This window comes from Pollachius pollachius, assembly GCF_949987615.1.
Source record: "Pollachius pollachius genome assembly, chromosome: 14".
Classification (NCBI taxonomy): Eukaryota; Metazoa; Chordata; class Actinopteri; order Gadiformes; family Gadidae; genus Pollachius; species Pollachius pollachius.
This window is the reverse complement of record NC_136947.1, coordinates 8,893,745-8,918,473: the sequence shown is the minus strand read 5'-3', so window position 1 is coordinate 8,918,473 and position 24,729 is coordinate 8,893,745. Positions and strand designations below refer to the sequence as shown.

Here is a 24,729-nt window from a genome sequence, read left to right as displayed (position 1 = left end):
TTTTTATTATCTTTATTTGTACTTATCTTTATATACTTTATCTTGTATTGGTACTGCTATGTGGCTATTGAGGAACCAATCCTAATATTTTTACTCGTGTGTACTTAGCATAAAATACTTTTATAACTGTTATTACAATAAGATGTAATGTAGATGTGTGTCTGATTCTGATTTCAACAACAACCGGACCAAGAGGTGCGCTGCGAGAATCCCGCGGAGGGTGCTCCAAGTCTCGCGGTATCTACGTCGGTGTGTAGTGACCAGGCGCCACTATCATCCAGTTCATTGGAATTTGCTGCAAAGCGCAGGAATCGGTGACATTTTGGATCGTGGGTCCGCCAATAACATGTCAGTGAATACGATGTAGCGGTTTCGGTTTCAAATTAAGTGAGGTGTTTCTACAGTGGGCATGTTTTATTGTTGTTGAGGTAAGCCCCTTGTTCCGTGGTGGACGGTTATATTGTTTTATTAGCTAATACAAGCTAGCGTTAGCCGCTGCCGCTACACTGCGAGCTCCACAGCAGGTGGATCCGATAGCGCCGGTTAAACTACGACTCTGATCGCCGTTTTGTTCGCTATTGTTACATGTATGCATACATTAATTTGCAGTAGCTTTGCAAATTAATGCAATCACTCCTCCAGCCCGCCTCACGTATTAAGAAATCGCTTCGGCTGTAGCAGTCCAGTGATGACAGGGGAGAAGATCCGCACCTTGAGGAAAGACCACAACAAAACCAACAAGAATGACGACATCATGGACACCTACGACGAGTCCTCCCACGGTGACGGGACCACCGTCAACAACATGGACAGCAACCCCCTCAAGACCAACAAGGCTTTCCAGCAGCAGCAGTCGGTGCCCTCCCAGCAACAGCTGTCCAACATTAACGCCAACAACCTGAACGCTCACACGTCCATCGGCCATGCTCTGGTGGATGACAACAAGAACCCCATCATCCTGGAGGAGCTGGAGCTCCCCGTGCACGAGTGCGTGTTCAAGGCGGATGTGAGGCGCCTCTCCTCCCTCATCAGGGTGCACAGCATCTCTCAGAAGGATGTGCACGGTGAGTCAAGTGTGTGCGGTGGATGAATATGAAGAGTGATGTTATGTTGGCACTGACTGAATTGTGTGTCTTTGTTTTGAATTGTGTGCTTTATTTTCGCTGTTTAGGAAATACACCTCTTCACCTGGCTGTGATGTTGGGTCACAAAGGTAATTTGTGTTGGATTCCATAAAATCAGCATGTTATGTTCTTTATTTTCGAAATTATTGATGCGTCTTTTGTATATGTATATCTCTGGGACCCAAATGGAACAATCCCAGCGCTTGGACATCAGTACTCCCTATGGGAATAGTCTCAATGTGCTTCGGTTGCACTTGTCCGGTGTGACCTCTGGGTTATCATTCAGACAAGGTGTCAGCATTTTGAAGGATACAAGTCTGCTAATATTGATTACACTCTTAGCGATAGTGTATTTTCGGATGGGGTGATTGTAAAGCGCTATAGTAATCCATCCGAGTTTGCTATAAGGATGAACATTTCCAGTTGCAAAAGTAATTTGCCTTAAAACGCCTTATCTGATTCGACTTGCTGTATGAACTACATCATTTTGTTTAATCTATGAAAAGTGTCAAATGTTAAAACTGGCACAGATTGCAAGATGAAGTAAATGTACATTTATAATTTCCATTTTGATTTCCATCAATGCCATGCATGACAGATTTCAGGTCATTTTGGACCAATTTCCAAAGTACACCAGTTCAACAGAAAATACAACAAAATGGAGTTTCTCTGTATAACTGTTTTGGTTCATGTTTATTTCCCAGAATGTGCCCTTTTACTGCTGGCACACAACGCCCCGGTGAAGATAAAGAACGCCCAGGGCTGGAGCCCTCTGGCTGAGGCCATCAGCTTTGGTGACCGGCAATTGAGTAAGCCATTAAACGTTCTCTCTCCAACCCATAGCCTGTTCTCACCCCGTGTTCACACCAAGAGTGCAGGCGCGGGTGAGAATACATACAAAATCAATGCAAAGACGCAAATTATCTGTGGATTGCTTGAATGGCCTCAAACGACCTGGTTTACGCTACTCACATTTGGCATTCACAGGTTGCAATATTGGAAATTTCCAACGAATTTCACTTGATACTGAATCACTCGCGTGAGAAAGGTTTACGGTTCCCGCAAGCAACCCTACCCAAGTAATGCGAGTAGAATATTTGGTTTATGCACACCTTTTAAGCCTTTATTGAGTCGACCACTAATGCATTTCTGTGACTTCTCATGTTAGATCATCATGATTTATGTTGGATCTTGGACAAAGGCTACAAAACCCTTTTAGCAAACAGGTGCATGTTTCTCACAGACAGGTCATTGATAACTGGTTTTCCTAGAGAATTGGGTTGTATTCCAAGACTGTGTTTTTCCTTTCGTTGCATTGTTCATAACATTAAGGCCTGTCCTGCCACACAGTGCTAAGTGCAGAGGGATTTGTTTTCATATATTCATTGTGTGTGTGTGTGTGTGACAAAGCATGCTTATATGATGCGAGCGTCTCACAGACGGGCTGGAACCGCCCTGAGTTCACTGCCGTCTTCCCAACCTGCTTTTACGATGCTACTGGGTTTAAAATTGAGTGACGGCTGATGCAATGTGACAAACGACAGGTGATAAACCCTGCAAAACACTGGGCCACATCGTGATCATCATGTGAGCGATCCAGATTGCAGATTGAGTGCTCACATGCTGCTCTAGTCTTGGCATGAGGTGGACTAATTGCTACAGGGGACACACGTTGTTTCTGGAAGGGCCCGTAGCATCCATGAGGTAAATAGTACGTTAGTATGCACGTCCACGCGCCCTGCCGGATCGGGCAGTCAGACAGTCTCTGGACTGGGATTCAAGCGATGGGGAAGGTCACGGCACTCTGGAGTGGTTTGGGGGGGGGGGAGGGGGGGGAGGCATTTGATGGCGTGACAGGAAGGGCAAGAAGAGGTCGGACACAGCCAATATCTCTAAGCAAGGTTACACAAAGACAAGATGACAAAACACCCAGACGAAACTCTGTAGACACACAGATGGGCTGCTCTCAGACCTCAACGTCGGCGGCTCATAACCCCCCCACCCACCCCCTGCCGGGAGCTCCTGCTCCGTCAGCGCTTCTTCATAACCCGGGCTATTAGGGCGCTACGCCACCCTGTGGTCAGAAGCCACAGGGTGTCGTTCATGACACAGGCAAACGGCACGACGAGGCTGCTGCTGCTCATCGTAGCCGCGCCGTAGCTTTGAACACTTGACCCTCGGGGGGCATTAATACTCCGCAGGGAGCAGAGGACGTGTGAATAGTGGATCGTTAGACATGGACCATGTTTGCTAAAGAGTAGAAACTGTCGTGTTTAGATAGTCTGTATGTGTGTGTGTGAAGTGAGATTTCCATTTAAATTGTATCCCTCTGCCCCCTTCCCCCTCCCTCCTCTTCAGTCACGGCCATACTGCGGAAGTTAAAGCAGCAGTCCAGAGAGAGCGTAGAGGACAAGAGGCCCAAACTACTGAACGCTCTGCGGGAGGTAAGCCTTGTATTCTTCACCGTAAATGAATCTGAATCTTTGACCCTCCCCATTAATAAATCTGTCGCTTCTTGTTTAAATCCCCTCAGTCCTTTTTAGACGTGTAATAGAGTGGAGTGAACTGTAGCTGTAGAAATGACACAGGATTATTTGTACGGTTGACCTCGTTGGATTTGTTGCTGGATGTTCATTTCAAATCCAAATGAGTCGGCGTGGGTTTCATCCGTCGGGTTGTGATGTGTCTGACGCTTTTTCTTAATTGCTTTTTCACAGCTTGGGGACTTTTACTTGGAGCTGCATTGGGACTTCCAGAGTTGGGGTAAATCCTTTGTTGCTGAACGGTGCAAGAAAACAAACTACAACCTCGCAGGAGTGTTATTTCTTGTTGGAAATGTCCCCGAAATACCTGGTGGTGTATCGGCTAGACTGATGCAGTGCCCCACTGTGTCACATGGCCTTTGGTGCTTTATCAAGGACCATGAGTGCAGCAAACATGAACTTCTCACTTCTCCTTGAACTTCTCCAAACAACACTAACCATGTTTGCGTTCCCGCCACAGTCCCACTGTTGTCCCGGATCCTCCCGTCTGACGCCTGTAAGATCTACAAGCAGGGAAACAATATCAGGTGAGGCTTTGAAGATGCGTCGCAGACAAAGTGTTCCCCCTCACAACGCTGTTGCTCGCGGGGTCTCTGATAATGTGCTGCAAAATCGCCGCCTTGACGCTCCGTGTGTGTGTCTCTCCCTGCTCCTCTCGATTGCCAGACTCGACACCACGCTCATAGACTTCTCGGATATGAAGTGCCAGCGCGGGGATCTGAGCTTCATCTTCAGCGGAGACGCCGCACCGGCGCAGTCCTTTGTAGTGCTGGATAACGAGGCCAAAGTATACCAAAGAATACACCACGAGGTGAGATGTGATCCGCCTACCCACTGGCACCGCCATCTAGAAGATGACCTCCTGTCGTCGTAGACTTTCATTGTAGTCCCGCCACCGATCATACATTTATTTTAAGCTGCACATTACAACACAGTCTGTCGCTTTGAACCGCACAATCTATCCTTTCCTTTGAATTTGGCCGTCACTGTTAAAAACATTTCTCCCCTTGAAAGTACAAACAGCCTTTTAAAGTTCTCTTAAGGTTTGTGTGTGATATAGCCACTGTTTTGAACAAGACCTTGAGTCACTGAGCCCTTATGACTTATTAATTAGCATATGGGTGGCAGTACTCGACAGTAGCAGGCTGCACTAATTAAAGGAGCAGTATTAATGTCCCAGTCCTTGGCCCCTTCTCTCTGACCTACTCTCTGCCATACCCCACTCCGGTGTTCTGCCTGGGAATCCTTCTACCTGTCAGGTTCCCTGCTCCCACCTGCCCAGCTGTCTCCTGTTCTGTTCTTTCCTGCCCTCACTTGCCCTCTACTTAACACAGTTAACTCCGGCCCGTCCATTTGTGTGTGTGTTAGTCTCCTTGGCTTTATTAGATTTTTCCACTCATTGAACAGTGCAGTTTGTAAGAGAGCCGAAGCCACTCGTACGATCTAATAAACGGGAGAATGTGGTATATTGAACCCCTAACCCTGGCCTAGTGCCTTGCTCTAACCATCGCCCCACGCAGAACCTAATGGTCGTGCTCTTTAGACAGCGTTGACGACACTGACCACGCTTGTTTCCCCAGGAGTCTGAGATGGAGACGGAGGAGGAGGTGGACATCCTGATGAGCAGCGACGTCTACTCCGCCACACTGTCCACCAAGTCCATCACCTTCTCCCGCAGTCAGATCGGCTGGCTCTTCAGAGAGGACAAGACCGTAAGCAACTCACACTCACACGGCCTGTATTGTTTGGTGTTTGAAGGCAAATGCAGTCACCTCAACAGTGAATGTGTCACACACTGCAACGACAACTTCAGCATTTACATAACGCCCTTATGTGCTCTAATGGTCATTTTACTATTTTAACTGAACTGCTAATCTTATACTATTATAAATTAGCTATTATCCTGTTATGTTAAAGGTTAAACTGATGGAATGGATCTAAAAAGATAAAAGAGCAAGCATATCACAGAGGGATACATCTACCCACCTCCCAAATATCTGTGTCCAAGTGACAGTGTGTGGGCTGGTAACTAGAAGGTTGCTGGTTCGATCCCCGGCTCCTCTTAGCTGAGTGTTGAAGTGTCCCTGAGCAAGGGGACTCACCCTATCTGCTCCCGACGAGCTGGCTGTCGCCTTGAACGGTTGACTCCGCCGTCGGGGTGTGAATGGGTGAAAGAATGGGTGAATGTTAGCGTGTTTACTGTTTTCCGTCCTCTTCACCACCTCCAGGAGAAGGTGGGGAACTTCCTGGCGGACTTCTATGCGGTGAACGGCCTGGTGCTGGAGTCCAGGAAGCGGCGAGAGCACCTGAGCGAGGAGGACATCCTGAGGAACAAGGCCATCATGGAGAGCCTGAGCAAGGGCGGCAACATCAGCGAGCAGAGCTTCGAGGTTAGTGCATAGACACAAATACACACACAGACACACACAGGCATATCAGACACAGGCGTAACAAACAGACACAGGCATAACACACACACACACACGGACACAAACGGACACACACAGGCATAACAGACAAAGGCGTAACAGACACAGACAGACACAGATGGAGATACAGACACAGGCACGCACACCCAGACACACAGAGACACACAGGCATAACGGACACACACACAGAGGGAAAGACAGACAGACACAGGGATAACACACAACCACCCTTTTCTCCAAGCCTTCATTAGTTTGTTAATAACAGCTGTTATATTTCTTCTGGGTCACCAGCCGATGAGGAGGCAGTCTCTCACCGCCCCGTCCTCCAACACCATCTCCTGGGAGGAGTACATCACGGCAGAGCACGGAAAGTACGTTTGAACCTGCTAAGGGTTTCACATCGACTGTACGTCTGACAGGGATCAAAGCTCTTTTTATTTTAATATATAGACGTTTGGATAGATGGGCGATGCAACAGTATTTCATTGCATTATATGTAGCTATTCTCAAAGCACTACATGGGGCTCGGCCTACCCCTCATCCACCACCAGCACGGTGGTGGATGAGGTGCTAGGTCGCTGGGTAGCACTATCAATGTTCTCCCCCACAAATGAGATTCCGCCCAAGCAAACACACCCCCTTCGTCCTCCGTGCTGTGCCCAGGCCCCCTCACCTGGGGAGGGAACTCGTGTGCAAGGAAAGCAAGAAGAACTTCAAAGCGACCGTAGCCATGAGCCAGGATTTCCCACTGGGCATCGAGTCGTAAGTACTTCGTCTCGCTGTCTGGATCTTCTCGTACGAACGTCTCCCCGCATTTGTAATATGTGGGTAAAATAAGAAAGGCAGCCACCTTGGATAAATAACTCGTGTCAGGAAATTTAGCTCTGGGATACGTTACACGTGGCTTCAGGTAGATATTTCACTGTTTTCCTAACGCAAAGCAGGAGCCTCAATTACTCTCCCTGTAATGTCTGGTGGGAATGAGTCAGACAGTATAGTTTGTGCCACAGAACACAAAGCAGTCAGTAAAGCTGGAGACAGGATCCCTATGATGGATGGATCCTAGATAAAACTGTATTGAATTTTCTTAGTTTCACTTTCATTTGAATATTTTTGACTTTCTTTCATCCAGGTTACTGAATGTCCTGGAGGTCGTGGCCCCGTTCAAGCACTTCAACAAACTCCGAGAGTTCGTCCAGATGAAACTCCCGCCAGGCTTCCCGGTCAAGCTGGGTATGTGGCGGTGTTTGGGCCGAAGAGTTCACCACAGCCAACCCGTCACTATTCTCCTAATTTACCACTCTCTCTCTCCCCGCAGACATCCCGGTCTTCCCCACCATCACTGCCACCGTCACCTTCCAGGAGTTCCGCTACAGTGATTTCGAGGCGTCGATTTTCGCCATCCCTGCCGAATACAAGGAAGATCCCAGTCGCTTCCCTGACCTCTGATCGGGCTCGCCTTCTGTCCGCACCTCAAGGGCCCCCGGCGGATAAGGGGGGGGGAAAGACCGGGAAAAGACCAGTGACTGACATTTTTGTTTTCAAAGCAGAAGAAGAATTGAGGGATTGTTAATTTTTTTGTGATTTGTTTTAAAGGGAACTTTAATTTTAGTTTCACATTGTTATTGTCCGTTGTAGATTTAACATAAAGGTACACATAAGCGACGTGTTTTTAGACGTTTCACACACTAGTCTTGTATTTAACTTTTTTCTGTTCACCATTCGAACAAGTTTTACCACTGCTCTGTGCTGCTATCTTCTCCTGTGACAGAAGACCCACTTTGACGTCTCTGGCCTTGTTTCAGAAATGAAATTGGTCTGGTCCACTTCTGGCACTCAGAGGACCCATCTGAAGCTCATTTTGTCTCGGTCGGCTCCTCTGAAAGTGCACTGTTTTCCTTTTGAAGGATTCACTCAAACACCACATCCAGTCCTACAGCTAAAGTATACTCTAATAAGCTTACATTTTTGTGTTGTATATACTGTACAATATACTCAGAGGATCTACACTGTGTAGCAATACATTTACAGAACTTCAGAATGTTTTTAAATCAGGGGTGGGGGTTAAAGTTTGGCATAAAACAACATTCTTACAGTTTAATACCCAGGCCTTTTCTTCCAGTGCAGGGTTCTCTCTCCTGTATCTTCAGGTTTGCTTCTGTTACCTCTTGGCTGTCTCGCTGTGTTTGTATGGGTTCAGTTGTGCGTGTGTGTGTGTGAGCTGTAACGTATTAACGGGGTTTGTGCGCGCGTTAAACCCAGATGCAATAACAGAGTACCTGTTGTAATAGCACTGCACTGATATCTGAAGCATGCCCTGGCTATGTTGTCCTGCTGGATAAATACGTTTTTAGAAGTATGTGCTATCTTACTAAAGAAACTTAAATATTGTAAAGCATTTCATGCCGTTAACAATGTCAAGGCTGCCGGCTTGATGTACTCCCCCAGAATTCATTTAATTGCATTAATTTAAGATACCATAATTGTCAAGACTGGAAATAGTTTCACCTTTTCAGATGTCTCATCTCAAATATATACAAGCTTTATAAACTTGACATCCCTTTAAATAAAGCACCAGCACATTTGAAGTTAATTGTTGCATGCTTTATAAAGAGTCTCCTAACCTCTACAGAGGAATTGAAACAAAGCAAAAACAGAGTGGGTTCCCTTGGAAGGCTTTTATATAAAACCAATGATAAAACATGTTCAGACTTCAACAAGCAGAGCAGCAACATGGTGATGAGATGCTGGAGAAGGAGTAGCACTAAACAAAGGCTCTGCACAACTTCACATGGACGACACAGCAACTGAAAACTCGTAATCACAAGCTCAAGAAAAAAAAAACGTAAATAGCAACTGCAGTTATAGATAATATCCGAAGGGGAGGAAAAAGAATAAGGGGGCTACTTCTGAAAACGTCATCAGTTTGAACCGTATATAGAAATGACAATCTCGTTTCTATCCAGTGGCGGAAGAGTAGTCTGTCATGTGAGGGACGCCGATCACATCTCGAAGCACAATTCAGGTTTTGACTTCAATTCACGAGTGGGAGGGAACAAAAACACAATGACATAACCTGTGTCAACAACAAACTTAAAGGGGGGGGGGGGGGGCGGGGTTAAAACAGTGCAGAGTCCCTAAAGGCTCAGTTATGGTTCCACGTCAACGCAAGGACCACGCAGATGTGAACCTGTTTTGGTTCTGTGTCGGGTTTTAGTGAGCAGACCTATCACAGCCCTTGCTGCTGCGTCGCCATGACGCAAGGTTACAATTTTTGGGAGGCGCACGTCAGGCCCTGGACGCAAGGAGGGTCCGCAAGAACGTAATAAATCTGTAAACCCGCTTGCGGTGCGTCGACGTGGAACTATAACTCAGCCTTAAGGCACTTCTAACTAAGCTTCCACTCAGTCGCTGACGTCCATGTCGTCGGCGTGGAGGCCGCCGTTGACCTTGGCATGCTTGCGCCCGTTGCTGCGGCCGTCCACTGAGCGAGGCGACATGCCGGAGTCATCAGATTCCTTCCTCTCCTTGTCGCTGTCATAGCCTTGCTCCTCCTCGTCGTAGTTCCGTGTGATCTGCAACTTTGGGGCGGGAGGAGGGAAATAATGCGTTAATACATGAAAGAAAATGGAAATGGCAAAACATTTGCATGATGTAACGCCAACCTTTACATCGCCTTTCTCTCCGTCGGACTTCCTCTCTCGCTGTTCCCGCTCTCGCTCCTTGTCTTTCATCTTCTTCTTCTTACTGGCCGATCGCTCGCGCTCCTCGCGGAGGCGGTCTTTGTCGTTCCGGCGCTCTCTGTCTCGCTCCTTGTCCTTCTTCTTCTCCTTCTTGTGTCTGGCGGGAGGAGAAACAGGAGCGTTAGGATACTGAACGAACCCCCAAACTACAGACGAACAGGGCTTGGATGAAGGGTTGCAGCGGCGAGTGATTGCTCTGGGGGACCCACCTTCTCAGAGACGGGGACCGGGAGACCCTTCTCTTAGGGGACCTCTTTGGCGAGCGGCTGGTACTGCGGCTTTTCCTGCGTCTCCTGGATTACAGAAATCAAAAAAGCCTTTTATTTGGTGCCCCATTGTCTCCTGTTTTTGTTGAGTTAGGGAGCTAGGCTTACCCTTTGTTATTCTTTAGCGTAATCAGAAAGAATATTCTTGTTATAATGATCCTATATCAAACTTTTCAAGGGTTAATAATTGCATTTCGGCGTACTACTAGTACTACTACTACTATGTTTAAAATATCATTATTCACACTGTTCATTTCTGGGTTAGGGTTAGGATTTTTCTAGTTTAGCAGACATCAAACATGGATACATACGTCATATAACAGTCTTAAGCAAAGGGAAAAGTCGAAAAAGTATGAGATCACCCGTTTAAGGTAAGTCGGTTAGGTTTACTATTTGGGCCCAGGCTCGACAGGATGATGTAAAGCTTCTTTCGGGCTTGATTTCCTTTAGTCGTTACAATAAACCTTTTGTGTTTACTCGTGAAACCCAGAGTCAGTTTGACTTTGTGTGACCCCGTCCATCCCCTATAGAGAGGTGATAAAGGACTCCATCGGGGCGACACCCAAAGCGGTTCTCACCGTGTGCTCATGCTGCGAGATCTCCTGCTCATGCTGTAACTCTTTGGCGGCGTCTTTGATCTCCTCCGCGCTGACTCCTCCTTCTTTCGGTCTCTGCGAATGAGATTCAGTGTAAAGTCTGGCTCCAGTCTCATTGGCCCAGGACATCTGATGAGCGGGAACGCAGTCAAAAGCGATGATCGTGTAGAGTCCTACCTGGATCTACTGCGTGACCTTCGACCTCGCTCTCGGGAGTGGGACCTCCGGGAACGCCGGGGGCTCTTGGAGCGCCGCCTGTTCCTGGAGTTGGAGCGTCGCCTCGATCGGCTTCGAGAACGCCTGCAAGACGAGCAACTTAAGAATGGTTCTGGTTCTGGCCGGTCAAACATTTACTTTTACATTTAGGGCATTTAGCAAACGCTTTTATCCAAGGCGACTTACAATAAGTACACCTCTGTCGATACATTAAGGATACATAGATCCAAGTGCCAAGTATTAACAATTGTTAGGTTAACCCATTCCCCGTATACAACAAAGATAGCTAGGATAAGAAGCTACACAATGCTAAGTACTGTTTTTAAGTGAAGGGACGTACACCATACAATAAGTGCATAAAAGGGTTTGGCATGGGAAGTAAGGGGGGACGCTATGCAGAGTCTAGGGGAACTCTGACCAAATAGGCCCAGCGTCAACATCTACATCAGTTATTGAGTAGCAGTCCAGGGCCTCGCTTCCCAAACGAATCTTCAGAAACGACTCAAGTCAAGTATGCGGCACACATGAGAGTGCATTTAAGAGGATCTATAACAGACACTCACCTGTGCCGTGAACGGGATCTGGATCTCCTCCTCCTCGACTTGGAGCGGGATCGCGAGTGCTTCTTCTTGCTCTCTTTATCTGCAGCAGAACCATTATCAACAACCGCGTTACGCATTCATTCATTCACGCATACATGTTTTACCCAAGTGCTGAACAGCCTGAGGGGTGCAGAGACAACCAAACTGACTGGACGAGAGACTGCAGTCGAGACAACTTTCAGTTCCCTTCCACTTACTTCCAGGCTCGATGGCTGCGGAGATGAGAGACTGGGCTTCTCTCACTCGTTTCATAGCCTCCTCAATCTCTTTGTTGGCTGCTTCGGCTTTCATGTTGGCATTCATATTCATGTTGACTGCCATGGGATTGAGTCTAGACATCCATAGATTGGGATCAGTGCAGAGAAGGTAAAAGCCATATGCAGACGATGCACGTTTTGGTAGAAAGATTGTAGTTCAAAGATGGTTAGAGACTTTGAGGTTTGATTAGCTCACTGGTGACATGAGTGAAAAATTCAGGCATTAATGTGGGTGTGATGTGATCATCACTAGAATAAATTCACCAAACCGCGCATTACTTACTTAGGATCAGTCATGAACTTAAGAAGCTGGTCGGCAGCCTATTGGGAGACGATAAGTAGAGAGTTAAGAAGTTTTTTAAGATATTCTAAGTAATTGTCGCAGGTGCCCAGGAGAAGCCCTGTGCTTTCCATGGAAACACTTCACCTGGGGATTCATGTTGGGACCAGGAAATCCAAAAGCAGCCATTGCATCCATGTTCGGACCGCCGAAAGGATTCCCTCCCATCTGGGACAAAACAAATGAAAAGAATGACAGACACGTCACATCCTTGTTTACTCTGTTTCGTTTCCCCTCCATACGTTGTTGGGTCCCTTCTGTTGAACACACTTCATCAATGTACTGAGATGGCACACATATACGAAAAAAACTGAAAGAAACACCAAATTTTAACATATTTAAATGTGATTTAAAAAAAGCATACAATTGCAAAAATAGCTCATCAAACTAGTGAATTTTATTTGTTTTCACTTCAACTAAAGGGCTTTGGAATAACAAAACACAAAGTATTTACTCTAAGTTAATGAAACCAACCGCTACTTGTTTGTAATGAAAGAAGCTATGGCCCAGCATGGAGGAGGCTTGGGGGGTCTTACATGCTGGTTGGGCATCGGGTTGGGTGTTGGAAGAAGACCCCCTCCGGGTAGGATTCCAGCTACAGCGTTTGCCGGCGCCAACAGTGACAAAGCTTTAGCCTCGTCCGGGATAGAGCCTACACAGAAACCAAACGGGCGTCAGACTACGCAGGGGACGTCCACGACTGCATCCAAATACTCTCAAACACTCAGCCACATCTCGAGGAGGAAAAACAATACAGGCTTCACAATCTTTTCATTTTCTGTATTCTTTTTTTTTTTTTATCATTGCAGTAGCATAACTATTGCTGGGACACTATCACACTACTCCAATGGAACACTGCCGAGGGTATATCACCTGAACATGTTTTTTAAGTCATGAACCAAACGTTAGCAAGCACAGTGGCCTCTCCAGTTGGTTGTGCCCTCACTTTTCATACTGATGTCTACAGAAACAAGCGACTCACGGAGGCGGCATCGCTACTAAAAGCACACAGAGACAAAAAAAATCGAGATACACAAAAAAAAGAGTTTCAGGGGATTTGGCAACAACACTTTGACAGGCTGTTCATACTCATCCAAAACTTTGATATCAAAAGACACAGCAGTTAACACTAACGGAAAATGTGTTCTGGCTGATGCGTCTGCTGTCTACTAGGACATGTAGTCACCTTACCTGTCGCAGCGTCACCTAACTAAGCTTTGTGTAGTTGAAAAGAGTGGACAGATTGCACAAATGTTCCAGACAAAATTGTACATGTTTTTTTTGCAATTTCACAATCTGAATTAGTTGAAGGCGGATCACCATAGTCAAGCAAACCTGAAAACCCCCAAGAGTTGCAGTACCCAGAGAACACAAACATCCTGATAACAGACACACAATAATGACAACATTTAAAACAAGAGAGGGAGAGGGAGAGAGGGCGAGAGAGAGAGAGAGAGAGAGAAAATTTTGTTGCAGGAGACAAAACTGTTGGGTGGTATTTCAGCAGGTTCTGGTAAACACGACTGACTGAGCCAGGAAAAAGAACTGTAAAACACAACAACAAAAATACCTGGTTAAGAGAATTGCACTAACATCGTGTCATGTCAGCTAGGCATCTATGACGAATCAGAACATTTGGAAAGTTGAAGGTATAATTTTCCGTGCTAAATAATCCCAATGCTATGCGCCATCACAAGCGTCTGACATTAAGCCTTGAGTGTTGTCTGCATGATGGTGCATACAATTCGTTTACACATGGTTTACAATTTCAATTGACTATATCAGTTAAGTAATCAGTTGAATCATAATTCGTTAGCTTATCTGGATTACTGCATTGCAACCATTGCTATATTTTACGGTTCTGTGTGTGTCCTGAGCGAACACTCTCTTCAACGTTACTGGCTTTGGAAGTGCGTCAGTGTTTTTCTGTTTGATTGCGTGGACTGACCCTTGGCTCACAGACTCTTTCTTCGACACCCACCCTAGTTCATAAAATCGAAAACACCTTGAAAAAATAAACACAAGAAAGAGAGGGGGAGAGGACAGAGGAGAGGGGGGGGGGAGAAGAGAGAGAAAGAGAGAAGAGAGAGAGAGAAGAGAGAGAGAGAGGGATAAGTCAGAAAATGCATAGAAGACACAAAGAGGGAGGGGGGAGAGTGGGGGGGGGGTCTGGAATGCTCGCTGGCCTTTTGCAATTGTCTACAATCCCCTGTTGGCGGGCAGAGGATCACTTTCAGCCATCAACGAGGGGGTTGCTTTTGCCTTCTCCACTACAAAAGTAACACACACACACACACACACGTGCGCGCACACACACACACAAACAAATAACAGAGAGAAGTTTAACAAAGGGGAGTCCAAAAACGGGGGGGGGGGGGGGGGGGGGGAGAGAGAGAGAGAGAGGGAGAAATAAAATGCATGGTTAAGCATGTAAACACACATCTGTTCTGGGTGCATTTGTCTTGTTATCTGCAGCACACGCAGCTCGGCAAACATCACATTCTAGACGCTAAAGCAGACTTTGGTGTCCTGGATATTGTGACTGGTGATGTGTTTTTTTCAATAGGACACATTATACCAAAATCCTGAGTTTAGAAATCTGCATTCAAAACCTCAGGCATGGGATCATGAAGATCTTATCTCGAGTGGGAAGGTGTATCAAAAACGGCTGACATTCCCAATACTACTTTGGTCAGTTCTCATTGTAATCCCACCAGGTAAAGTGAAACAGGTGGCTTAAAGCGATGACAGGTGGGATGGTTCAAACGCTTCAATGAAGTGCCCCCCCCTCGAGGCTAGAGACCGTGGCCCTTTGAGCAAATCATGGCCACGCCCCACATGCACATGAAGAGGACACCAACCTTCTGCAAAGGGGACAACAATCAGCGCACGGTCCACGAACACCGTGTTGGTGAGGTGCTGAGACACGCCCACAGACTCGTGCTGCTGGAACTTCACGAAGCAGACGCGTGATGTCACCGGCATGGGAGAGTCACTGTGGAGAGAAATATATATATATATGTATATGTTATCATGTATTCAGATGATACAAATATGATCATCTGAATGAAAATACTTTGAATCTTTAATTCCCAGATTATAAAATGGATCTTGGCTTCACACATCAATTTAGGGATTTACTTTTAATTTATTATGTTTACCTTGATTAATTAATTACATTAATTTTCAAAAATGTAGGGAAACATTTGGGGTGCATATGGAGTGTATCTGCTTTCATTGTTCACATTGTGTCATATTATATTTGTGAAGGTTCTGTCATCATGGCATTGGCACGCATATATTACAAATATATGCCCCTCCCCACCCCACCCCAGTCAAACACTCAGGGGACGCCTACTACAAGGGAATTGTATTGTATTATTTCATTATTATTATTATTATTATTATTATATTATTATTAGTATTATTATTTATTTATTATTTACTTTATTGTATTGTATCTTATCCTTTGATTTCCATTGCTGCTGTTTTTGAAGGAAGTTACCCTTCTTGAGGTTTAATAAAGTTCTTCTCCATCTAACGTAGCAGGTATAGTTAACAGGTACAACTACAGAAACATGTAGACTCAGCCATGATAAATAAAACAACTCTAGACCTCGGCTGTTCTCAGATGACCCCAACTGAAAAGGCCATTAGTATCGTCGGAATTTAGTTACTTGGCAATTAAACCGTAATTTCCACTGAGAACTTGAATTGAATAACTCTTAATCCGAACATTTGATGTTCGGATTAAGAATTTAAAGTGAAGACCAAAATAAATACATTGATTCTCGTTAGAGACGGTCAGGCCTTGAGATCAGAGTCGGATTGAACGTGAGGATATCGTTGAAGCAACAGATAAGGCGAACAAGCAGATACGCAGAGGGAGATCCAAATGTACCCGATAGGGTGCACGTCAATAAGGCCAAATATGCATTGCGTTTTTAATTAGGCGGTGATAAAAACACGCTCCATGTTATTCCACTAACCCATCACCTAACAGCGATAACGGGTATGTTGGGTAGTTACGCAATCCAAGAGCGCAACAACAAAACAGCGCAGCCTGGTCCAATGCAATGTCCTTTAACCACGAAAAGCATGACACCAGGGCTTTGAATTACATTAAATAAAATAAAAAAAATAAAAATAAAATATCCAGCAATAATTAACTTACTCTGGTGGAAACAACTTGAGCTCTTCGATGATTCCAAGGAACCCGAAGAGCATTCGCATTTGCTCGGACGTTGTGCTCGGAGACACGTTCGTCACCTGCACCACCTTCGTGGAGTAATTCATGTTTTCTCAGTACAAATATCTAAACAATCACGTGTAAAGCGACCCTTCCAACGATCCCCCGGCGAATGACAACGGCTCGTAGCGCTGAGGAGGTCAAATCCACATGACAGCAGACGGCGAAACCTGCTGCAAAGATTTCACCACCATATTGATAACCCCGGTGGCTACTGCGCATGCGTCGTGCAGCTGCACAGTGACGCGCGTCGCTGGATCACAAGCTGCAGTCGGCCATATAAGTCGTATCTAGACGATGCATCGTATCGTATGTATGCTTGCAAACCCTGTGTGTGCATGCATAAATGGTTATGACAAGATGTACACTGAAGTAGAAGTAATTATTAACCCTTTAGCTCATGCATTTGACTGTTACACTGTCATGGCTGACGTTGGTTTATTACTGTGTGTGCTGTGGTATCAGCATAATGATGCATCTTGTCAGGGCCTGGTTTTGGAGCCTTTGGATGGATTGGTGCCATGAGAGACCCGTTTCAATATGTGTGTTAAGCTCGTTGAGACTACCTGTGATTTAGGGCTATACAAATAAAGGTTTAATGGAATTGAATTAGAGAGCCACTCCTCTACCAGCCGGGACTCTGACTACCACAGCGATTCATCCTTCGAGGAAAACCCTGGAGAACTCCAGGCCCCTCTCTCCTCAGGATGCTCCCCCAGAGAGAATCCCTCCTTCCACCCTCCAGCCAACCAGCAGCCCCACACAGCCGCCTCTCTCTCCCAGAAGACCTGAGCCCCTGGTCCGTGACGGGTGGTGGTGAACCGGCCTCCACCCCTCACCGCGCTACACCTACGGTTCCGGAAGAAGGAGGCTAAAGGAGGAGGCCTTCGGGGGAGCAGGGGACTCTCGTGACGGGGCCCCCATGGAAAAGAGGCAGTGCTCAGAGTCTAGTGACTAAGATGAGGAGCGTTTCTCCTCCACATCTGGGTGTAGCTTCTCCACATTTGGATGGAGCTCATCCAGAAAGAGGATCCGGGCGACTGTAGCTCAGCAGATAGAGCAGGTTTACTGGTAACCAAAAGGTTGCTAGTTCGATCCCCGGCTCCTACTAGCGTCGAGGTGTCCCTGAACTAGACGCCTCACCCTTGTTGCTCCCGGAGAGCTGGGTCTGTCCTACTACTATTGTAAATAAACAAAAAAATTGGCTTTCTGCATTTGCAGTTTTTTCCTCACAATTGAGATTCATTGCAATACAGTAGTTTTTATATTTAAAATATGGCCATTACAATGATGTCTACCCGTATCACAGTACATTGTTTTGTCCCTGGACTTGTTGCAGCAGTAACCACTTTTTAATTCATGCTATAACCAGCAGAGGTCACCCGAGCATTCCCACAAAATCTGTTTAACGAGAGCACGCATCAAGCAAAAACAATTTTTTCGATTAAGCCATACAACTGCACAAATGTGAACAAAACTGGGGGAAAAAAACGTTGGAAAATGTCCCTTCTTATGTATAGGTACATCTTCAATTCTAGATTATTGTCCCTATACAGTCGGGCTATATCTGTTATTCTGATGTTATGTGCAAATATAAAACGCTGGCTTCATAAGGATATCATTACATTAGAGACTAACAGTTAAGGCATTATGTTATATTAGAGAGAATGATGTAACAACATAGATGGAAAGGGTTTACTTCGTATACTTTACTTCGTAGGGTTTGGGCCCTTTGGGTGGCCAGTCAATTGGACGGTGGCAAGGCCTATCGATGGATTTATCCCTTCTGTGCTTTGCTTATATTTCGACACAATTTAAGTACAACTGAATTTCCGAGATTAGGATCATTTGAGGATTACATGAGCGCATGTATATGAGGGTCGGACATTCTTTACTTTGACTATAATCGCTGCAAATATATCTAAAGATCAATCTGTGTACTTGAAAACTCCGAAATATGAAATGTCTCACTTTGAAATAACAACCACAGCTATACTTGTTTGTGTATGAGTAGTCCCAGTTTTAGAGATCCAGCCATGTGCTTTAGTGGTCTATTCACAACCTTGAGACACGGTGCCCTGGTGTTATTATTGCGCTGAAGACTTTCACACAATGCAGCTCTTGTCTTCGCTTCATGTTGTCACAATCCTCGTACCTGGATTACGGTTGTAATGAGACGAGAAAATGTGAGTTCCCTGGGTTTCGCAATGAAGAACAAAAACACAAATGAAATCCAGCGTTCAAAATGCCAATATTAAACTAAATACAATCCAGGTTTATTTAGTTTTCTAGTTTATAGAATAGCGTTTGATCTTCGAAAATAGTGCGTGCTATCTTAAACTGTTTATTTATATATTTATTATCACTCTGTTTAAAAGTAACTTCCATTGTTTTGCACTAATTCCATTTTGAAAGGATTACACTTTCAAACAGTTGTGTAAAAATGAATGGCCCTTACGCCACTTTTGTTAAAGCTAAACTTCAGCCTACGGCATCGTCCGCATAACCCATTCAATCACGTGTGTTATTGCCACACATTTGCAAGAATGGGTTCTAACTTTATGAAATGTTGAATAAATCCGTTCTGAAGAGGGTCGGCCCGTAGAGGCGGCTAGAGAAGGATATTGGCACAATGGAATTTGCGTTCAGCATGCGATGTGATTGGCTGGCCGGATGGTTTACAGCACAATGGGCCGTCCCTAATTCAGGGATTCCAACGTGTAAACGTACCATATAAAATAGGTCTATATAGGTCTAACTTCATCAAAGGGGAACAGACACCTCCATACCCGAACTGAAACAGAAACTATTTGATTGTGTTTGTGTGAGTACACAGTAAGAAGCCATGGTTAGCAGGTGAGTGTTGATTTCTTTTCCTAACCTTGTATTCCTTAACACTTAGGCCATAAGTGCTGACAACACTTAAGTCTTGAGGGTAGCTGCTTGTGATGGAGTGTAACAACAGGAATATTTATCACAGAAAAAATATTTTTCAACTTTCCAAATGATCTCATTCATCATAGATGCCTGCCTGACCTGACATAAATGGTTATAATGATTATAGTGGGTTTCAAATTATAGTGTAGGCTATAATGTTCAAATTATAGTTTTGAAAATTGGTTGCAATGTGAAATTATCAGAACGTTTAGCCTCTATTAAAATGAAAGCCACTTGATTGAGCGATCATGTGACTTTGGTTTCATTGGCTGGAAACTTGATTTGATCTTTGTAGATGTTTTGGATTAATCCTTTCCTTTGCCGGGGACTTGAAGCCTCTGTGGATTTGAAGCCTAACAGCTAATACTCGTGGGATGTTTAAAGGTTATATTGGTTACTTTGACCTTATAGCCATGATGAGGAAACGGGTGAACTGGGTGACCTGTTTAAAAACACAACCTTTTGGTCACACAGAAAAAACGTTCTCTAAGGATGGAAAAGTCCTCACACTTCAATGCTTTCATCGTCTTGACATTTCAGAATCGAGCATCCAGCTGGGAGCTACAAGAAGATCTTTGAGACTTGTGAAGAGCTGTCTGAGCCTATTCCAGCGTTCATCACAGGTGTGTCACTCTCCCAGCGGTCACGTGTCTATAAACCTTGTGTGTCTCACACACATCTAGACAAACCATTGAGAACCCTACTTTGGATGCATAGATGTATCCTACATATTGGATAAAATATGAATTTGTATTATATTCAATGGATTTCTGTTGCTGTTCCCTGCTATTTGTGGATGATGTTGATGTTTACACTTAACAGGGAGAATCCCTTCCTTCCTGAGAGGGAGTCTCCTGCGCTTGGGACCAGGACTCTTTGAGGTCGGAGATGAGCCTTTCTATCACCTGTTTGACGGCCAGGCACTCATGCACAAATTTGACTTCAAGAATGGACAGGTCACCTACTTCAGAAAGTAAGACGAGATTTATAGTGTTACACACTGGATGCTGCTGTTCAATGAAAACAAATGTGCAAACATATTTCTGCTTACCTCCACATCTACTGTACATCTAGGTTTATCAAAACTGATGCTTATGTACGAGCCATCACAGAGAAACGCGTGGTCATCACTGAGTTTGGCACCTTTGCCTATCCCGATCCCTGTAAAAACATCTTCTCCAGGTGGGCTTTCTAATAGACACAATCTAATTTGTTTTCATATGAGCCGAAAAGGAAATTCTCATTATTACAAGTAAAGAAGAACCATGAAACCAAGAATCTGGCATCTTTGTCATCGTAATACCTTTATATATGTTACTCTGATGAGTTTGTACGAAATGCACAGAGCGAGCAAGGCTGACTCTCTGTCTGTATATCATTATTAATTCTGAATCTGAATCTGATCACCTGCTCAGAGTTCACCTGGACTCTGCATTGCCACCCCTCCTACTTGTTGTAATGTTGTACGTCCTGGCACTTAATGTACACACATATTGTATCTCGTACTTAGTTATAGTACTTAGCTGTGTAGCATCTTATCCTAGCTATCTTTGTTGTATACGGGGAACGGGTTAACCTAGTGATCGCTAGTGCTCGGCACTTGGTTCTATGAACATCCTTACTGCACCGACAGAGATATATGGTTGTTTCTCTTTCTTCTGATAAATGTACTTATTGTAAGTCGCTTTGGATAAAGGCGTCTGCTAAAGGCTCTAAATGTAAATGATTGTATTTTGTTTTGCAGGTTTTTCTCTTACTTCAAGGGTGTTGAGGTGACAGATAACTGCCTGGTGAACGTTTACCCGATCGGCGAGGACTATTACGCGGTGACGGAAACCAACTTCATCACCAAAGTCGACACAGACACTCTGGAGACGACAAAGAAGGTGGAACACTCTCCATTGTTCTTTAAATAAATCTTAAACTCTTTCACATCAGGATTAGGGATTAAGGACTAGTGCAATTTGTAATAGCCAACAGTATATATAGCCAGAAAACCCAAAGCCATCTTATTATTTAAACGTAGATTGCTTAGTAGTATGTATTGCACAAATGGAAATCACACAAATTATACAGAGAGTATTTTTATTTCCATGCAGGTTGATTTGTGCAACTATGTCAACATCAACGGCTTGACCGCCCACCCCCACATTGAGAGAGATGGAACCGTGTACAACATTGGAAACTGCATGGGGAAAGGAGCAACTCTGGCCTACAACATCGTCAGGATGCCCCCGACACAGAAAGGTGGATCTTGTTGCTGTTTCCACTCATTTAAGCCGTTCATGCTCGTTATAACTTTAAATGTATTGGGAAGGGGGAGGATGAGGTCTTTGATTAGGTAAATAGGACATCAACCATAATAATAATAATAATAATAATCGTTACTTATATATTATATGTATCATATCTTACATGTATCTAAATACTATTTTCTCTCTCTCTCTTAGATAAATCAGATCCCATTGAGAAGTCCAAAGTGGTGGTTCAGTTCCCCAGCGCTGAGCGCTTCAAGCCTTCCTATGTGCACAGGTGTGTAACACCTGCATCACACACACACCTCAACAGAAGGTTCTGAAGTGTGTTTGTGTGTAACACCTGCATCACACACACTGTCAACAGGAGGTTGTGAACTGTATGTGGAACGTGGACGATTTCTCCCACTTTATTTAACCGATATCATGTATTTTTGCTATCCCAGCTTCGGCATGTCCGAGAACTACTTTGTCTTCGTGGAGACCCCTGTGAAGATCAACCTGCTGAAGTTCCTCAGTGCCTGGAGCATCCGGGGGTCCAATTATATGGACTGCTTCGAGTCCAACGAGACCCTTGGGGTGCGACACCATCGTTCAAATCCACTGATCTACAGATTGTTCATTTATTTGTGTTTCCTGTGTAGCGAGGGCAATGTGTCACCCTCCTACACGTTTTTATTATGATCCTATCAGAGACGTCATACCCTCATCCATCTGTCTTCACAGACCTGGTTCCACCTGGCCACTAAAGACCCCGGGGAGTACATCGACCACAAGTTCAGGGCAGCCGCCATCGGCCTCTTCCACCACATCAACACCTACGAGGATGATGGCTTTGTTGTGGTGGACGTGTGCGCGTGGAAAGGGTAATCCTTTGAATAAACCATGACAATCATTTGTTTTTTCCTTTATGTTTTTGATTGGTAAAAAAAAACAAAAACTTACGGTTTCCACTCTGAAAACAACCGGATTATAAGTAAATATGTTTGACATCTTCATTCGATTTTGTGCGTTTTGAACCACTTGCGCTGCAGGTTCGAGTTTGTGTACAACTACCTCTGGCTGGCCAACCTGCGAGCCAACTGGGACGAGGTGAAGAAGGCGGCCATGATGGCGCCACAGCCCGAAGTGCGCCGATACGTCATCCCCTTGGACATCCACAAGGTGGGTCCCTCAGAGCCAGTCACTGCCGGTAGAAGAGCCAGGACATGACACTGAGCACTAACCGTGTACTCCTCGTGCTGCTGAAACCACGGCAGGAGGAGCAGGGGAAGAACCTGGTCAGCCTGCCCTATACCACGGCCACCGCCGTCATGCACTCCGACGGGACCATCTGGTTGGAGCCCGAGGTGCTGTTCTCGGGGCCCCGCCAAGGTACACACACACACAAACACACACAAACACAACCAGGGCCCAACCAAGGTACACACACACACACATACACACAACCAGGGCCCAACAAAGGCACACACACACACACACACACACACACACACACACACACACACACACACACACACACACACACGGCCCCATGTCACCCTGTTCAAAAAAATTGAATATGAATTTGAATATGTTTTGTTTATTCCATGTGCTTTTTCCCCTCTCCACGGTTGTCACTAGCCTTCGAGTTCCCCCAGATCAACTACGAGAAGTATGCTGGAAAGAAGTACACATATGCCTACGGCCTGGGTCTCAACCACTTCATCCCCGACAGGGTACGTAAAGACGCTCAACTTACTTTACTCTGTACTTTGAAATAAAATGTATAAAATATACAGCGCGATCACTCTCAATGTGGTGACATGGTATCAAACTACTGCCTAAGGGCGGCATGTAGCGGTCGCCTTGCGTGGCTGACGCCGCCGTCGGTGTGTGCATGTGTGCATGAACGGGCGAATGGTAGGCAATATTGTAAAGCGCTTTGAGTGGCCGATGGTTAGCAAAGAACTGTATCAACGCAGTCTGTTTACCATTTAACATGTGTTAGTCACTGCTACGGTTTCGCTGTTGTTCTCACAGATCGTGAAGCTCAACGTGAAGACAAAGGAGACCTGGGTGTGGCAGGAGCCCGACTCCTACCCCTCCGAGCCCCTCTTCGTCCAGACCCCCGATGGCATCGACGAGGACGACGGTAGGTCAACGGAGAACAACAAGGAGACTCAAGACTCACTGGTTCAGAGTTCGCCTAGACTCTGCATAGCCTCCCCCCCCTTACCCCCCCAAACCTTACGCACCTGTTGTATGTTGTACTTCCTGGCACTTATTGTATGCACTTATTGTACGTTGTACGTCCTGGCACTTAAAAATAGTACTTGGCATGTGTAGCATCTTATCCTAGCTAGCTTTGTTGCATATGGTGAATGGGTTAACCTATACTAGCGATTGTTAATGCTTGGCACTTGGTTCTATGAACATCCTTACTGTACCGAAAGAGATATATTGTTGTTTCTCTGTCTTCTGACAAATGTACTTATTGTAAGTCACTTTGGGTAAAAGCGTCTGCTAAATGCGTCTGCTAAATGCCCTAAATGTAAATGTACAATGTAAGACTCTCCTGAAGGTTAGGTCTTCTTCACAAAGCGGACTCACCATAACTAAGACCCTGCTTGTTGCTTTGTGGTCGCCCACAGGGGTGATCCTGACCATCGTGGTGGCTCCGGGCGCCCAGAGGCCCGGATACATGCTCATCCTGAACGCCAGGGACCTGTCGGAGATCGCCAGGGCCGAGGTGGATTGCACCATGCCTGTCACGTTCCACGGGATGTACAAACCCTAAAAAATGAAACCTATCACTGTTTTGAGGAGGGAGAATTGGAAAAGAAGTGATTGCGTGCTTCCTCTTTTATGTGGTCTTGATTAAGGTTTGTTGTGGATTGGAGTCAGGTCAGTTCTATAGTTATTGTTTGATTCATATTTAATGGAGCATTTTGTGAAATTGCTTTGATTTCTTTAGGACATAAATTCACAAGGCATAACTGGTTTGTTGAGAAACGCTAAAGTATATTGTAAAGGTCATGTTTGTGATGAAAATAAATGGTTGTTTGCTCACAAGTTTTGTCACCCACTGTTTTTCGATTACATCAACAATGTATAATCTGTGGAAGCTAATACAAATCAAAACAAGTTTTTACAATATAGCTAAACATAGTGGATAGCCTGGTGGCATCCA

The 24,729-nt window shown here is 45.2% G+C and overlaps 3 protein-coding genes across 7 annotated transcripts; 2 read left to right on the top strand and 1 right to left on the bottom strand.

The window, feature by feature from the left end:
- The first annotated feature begins 217 nt into the window (after positions 1 to 217).
- On the top strand, positions 218 to 8,667 carry LOC307086163 (ankyrin repeat domain-containing protein 13C-like). 2 transcript variants are annotated; one of them, XM_079751270.1, is made up of 14 exons: positions 218 to 348; positions 643 to 1,064; positions 1,172 to 1,213; positions 1,829 to 1,933; positions 3,483 to 3,568; positions 3,842 to 3,887; positions 4,128 to 4,194; positions 4,334 to 4,478; positions 5,248 to 5,379; positions 5,896 to 6,057; positions 6,388 to 6,467; positions 6,760 to 6,858; positions 7,229 to 7,329; positions 7,415 to 8,667. In XM_079751270.1, exons 2-14 carry the CDS (start codon positions 689 to 691, stop codon positions 7,543 to 7,545), a joined length of 1,572 nt encoding a protein of 523 aa, XP_079607396.1. In that variant the 5' UTR covers positions 218 to 348; positions 643 to 688; the 3' UTR covers positions 7,546 to 8,667. The 2 variants fall into 2 exon arrangements, with proteins under 2 accessions (XP_079607396.1, XP_079607395.1); XM_079751269.1 differs by having other exon boundaries at positions 326 to 428.
- A 93-nt stretch (positions 8,668 to 8,760) lies between these two features.
- Positions 8,761 to 16,547, bottom strand: LOC307086394 (uncharacterized protein). Of its 4 annotated transcripts, none has more exons than XM_079751585.1 (12): positions 16,291 to 16,547; positions 14,978 to 15,111; positions 12,653 to 12,768; positions 12,204 to 12,284; positions 12,060 to 12,097; positions 11,717 to 11,850; positions 11,481 to 11,559; positions 10,879 to 11,001; positions 10,684 to 10,776; positions 10,049 to 10,132; positions 9,762 to 9,936; positions 8,761 to 9,677 (listed from the first exon to the last, which is right to left on the bottom strand). In XM_079751585.1, exons 1-12 carry the CDS (start codon positions 16,410 to 16,412, stop codon positions 9,501 to 9,503), a joined length of 1,356 nt encoding a protein of 451 aa, XP_079607711.1. In that variant the 5' UTR covers positions 16,413 to 16,547; the 3' UTR covers positions 8,761 to 9,500. The 4 variants fall into 4 exon arrangements, with proteins under 4 accessions (XP_079607711.1, XP_079607712.1, XP_079607714.1 ...); XM_079751586.1 differs by having other exon boundaries at positions 9,768 to 9,936; XM_079751588.1 differs by lacking the exons at positions 14,978 to 15,111; positions 16,291 to 16,547 and adding an exon at positions 12,990 to 14,425.
- A 2,663-nt stretch (positions 16,548 to 19,210) lies between these two features.
- rpe65a (retinoid isomerohydrolase RPE65 a) lies at positions 19,211 to 24,548 on the top strand (the record flags this gene model as incomplete). The annotated part of the gene is made up of 14 exons (XM_079750582.1): positions 19,211 to 19,221; positions 19,843 to 19,925; positions 20,125 to 20,275; positions 20,377 to 20,484; positions 21,047 to 21,188; positions 21,402 to 21,549; positions 21,753 to 21,834; positions 22,004 to 22,136; positions 22,284 to 22,423; positions 22,592 to 22,721; positions 22,817 to 22,931; positions 23,181 to 23,275; positions 23,580 to 23,691; positions 24,191 to 24,548. 14 exons carry the CDS (start codon positions 19,211 to 19,213, stop codon positions 24,334 to 24,336), a joined length of 1,596 nt encoding a protein of 531 aa, XP_079606708.1. The 3' UTR covers positions 24,337 to 24,548.
- Positions 24,549 to 24,729: the final 181 nt, after the last annotated feature.

What these genes read in the sequence shown, in the direction of transcription:
- LOC307086163 (XM_079751270.1), top strand. Translation starts at nt 689, where the DNA reads ATGACAGGGGAGAAGATCCGCACCTTGAGGAAAGACCACAACAAAACC. An exon ending in TTGGGACTTCCAGAGTTGGG is followed by an intron (nt 3,888 to 4,127) that starts GTAAATCCTTTG and finishes TTCCCGCCACAG; the next exon opens with TCCCACTGTTGTCCCGGATC. An exon ending in AAGCAGGGAAACAATATCAG is followed by an intron (nt 4,195 to 4,333) that starts GTGAGGCTTTGA and finishes CTCGATTGCCAG; the next exon opens with ACTCGACACCACGCTCATAG.
- LOC307086394 (XM_079751585.1), bottom strand. Translation starts at nt 16,412, where the DNA reads ATGAATTACTCCACGAAGGTGGTGCAGGTGACGAACGTGTCTCCGAGC. An exon ending in CTCAAGTTGTTTCCACCAGA is followed by an intron (nt 15,112 to 16,290) that starts GTAAGTTAATTA and finishes TTCTCTCCACAG; the next exon opens with TGACTCTCCCATGCCGGTGA. An exon ending in ACCCGATGCCCAACCAGCAT is followed by an intron (nt 12,285 to 12,652) that starts GTAAGACCCCCC and finishes GTTTTGTCCCAG; the next exon opens with ATGGGAGGGAATCCTTTCGG.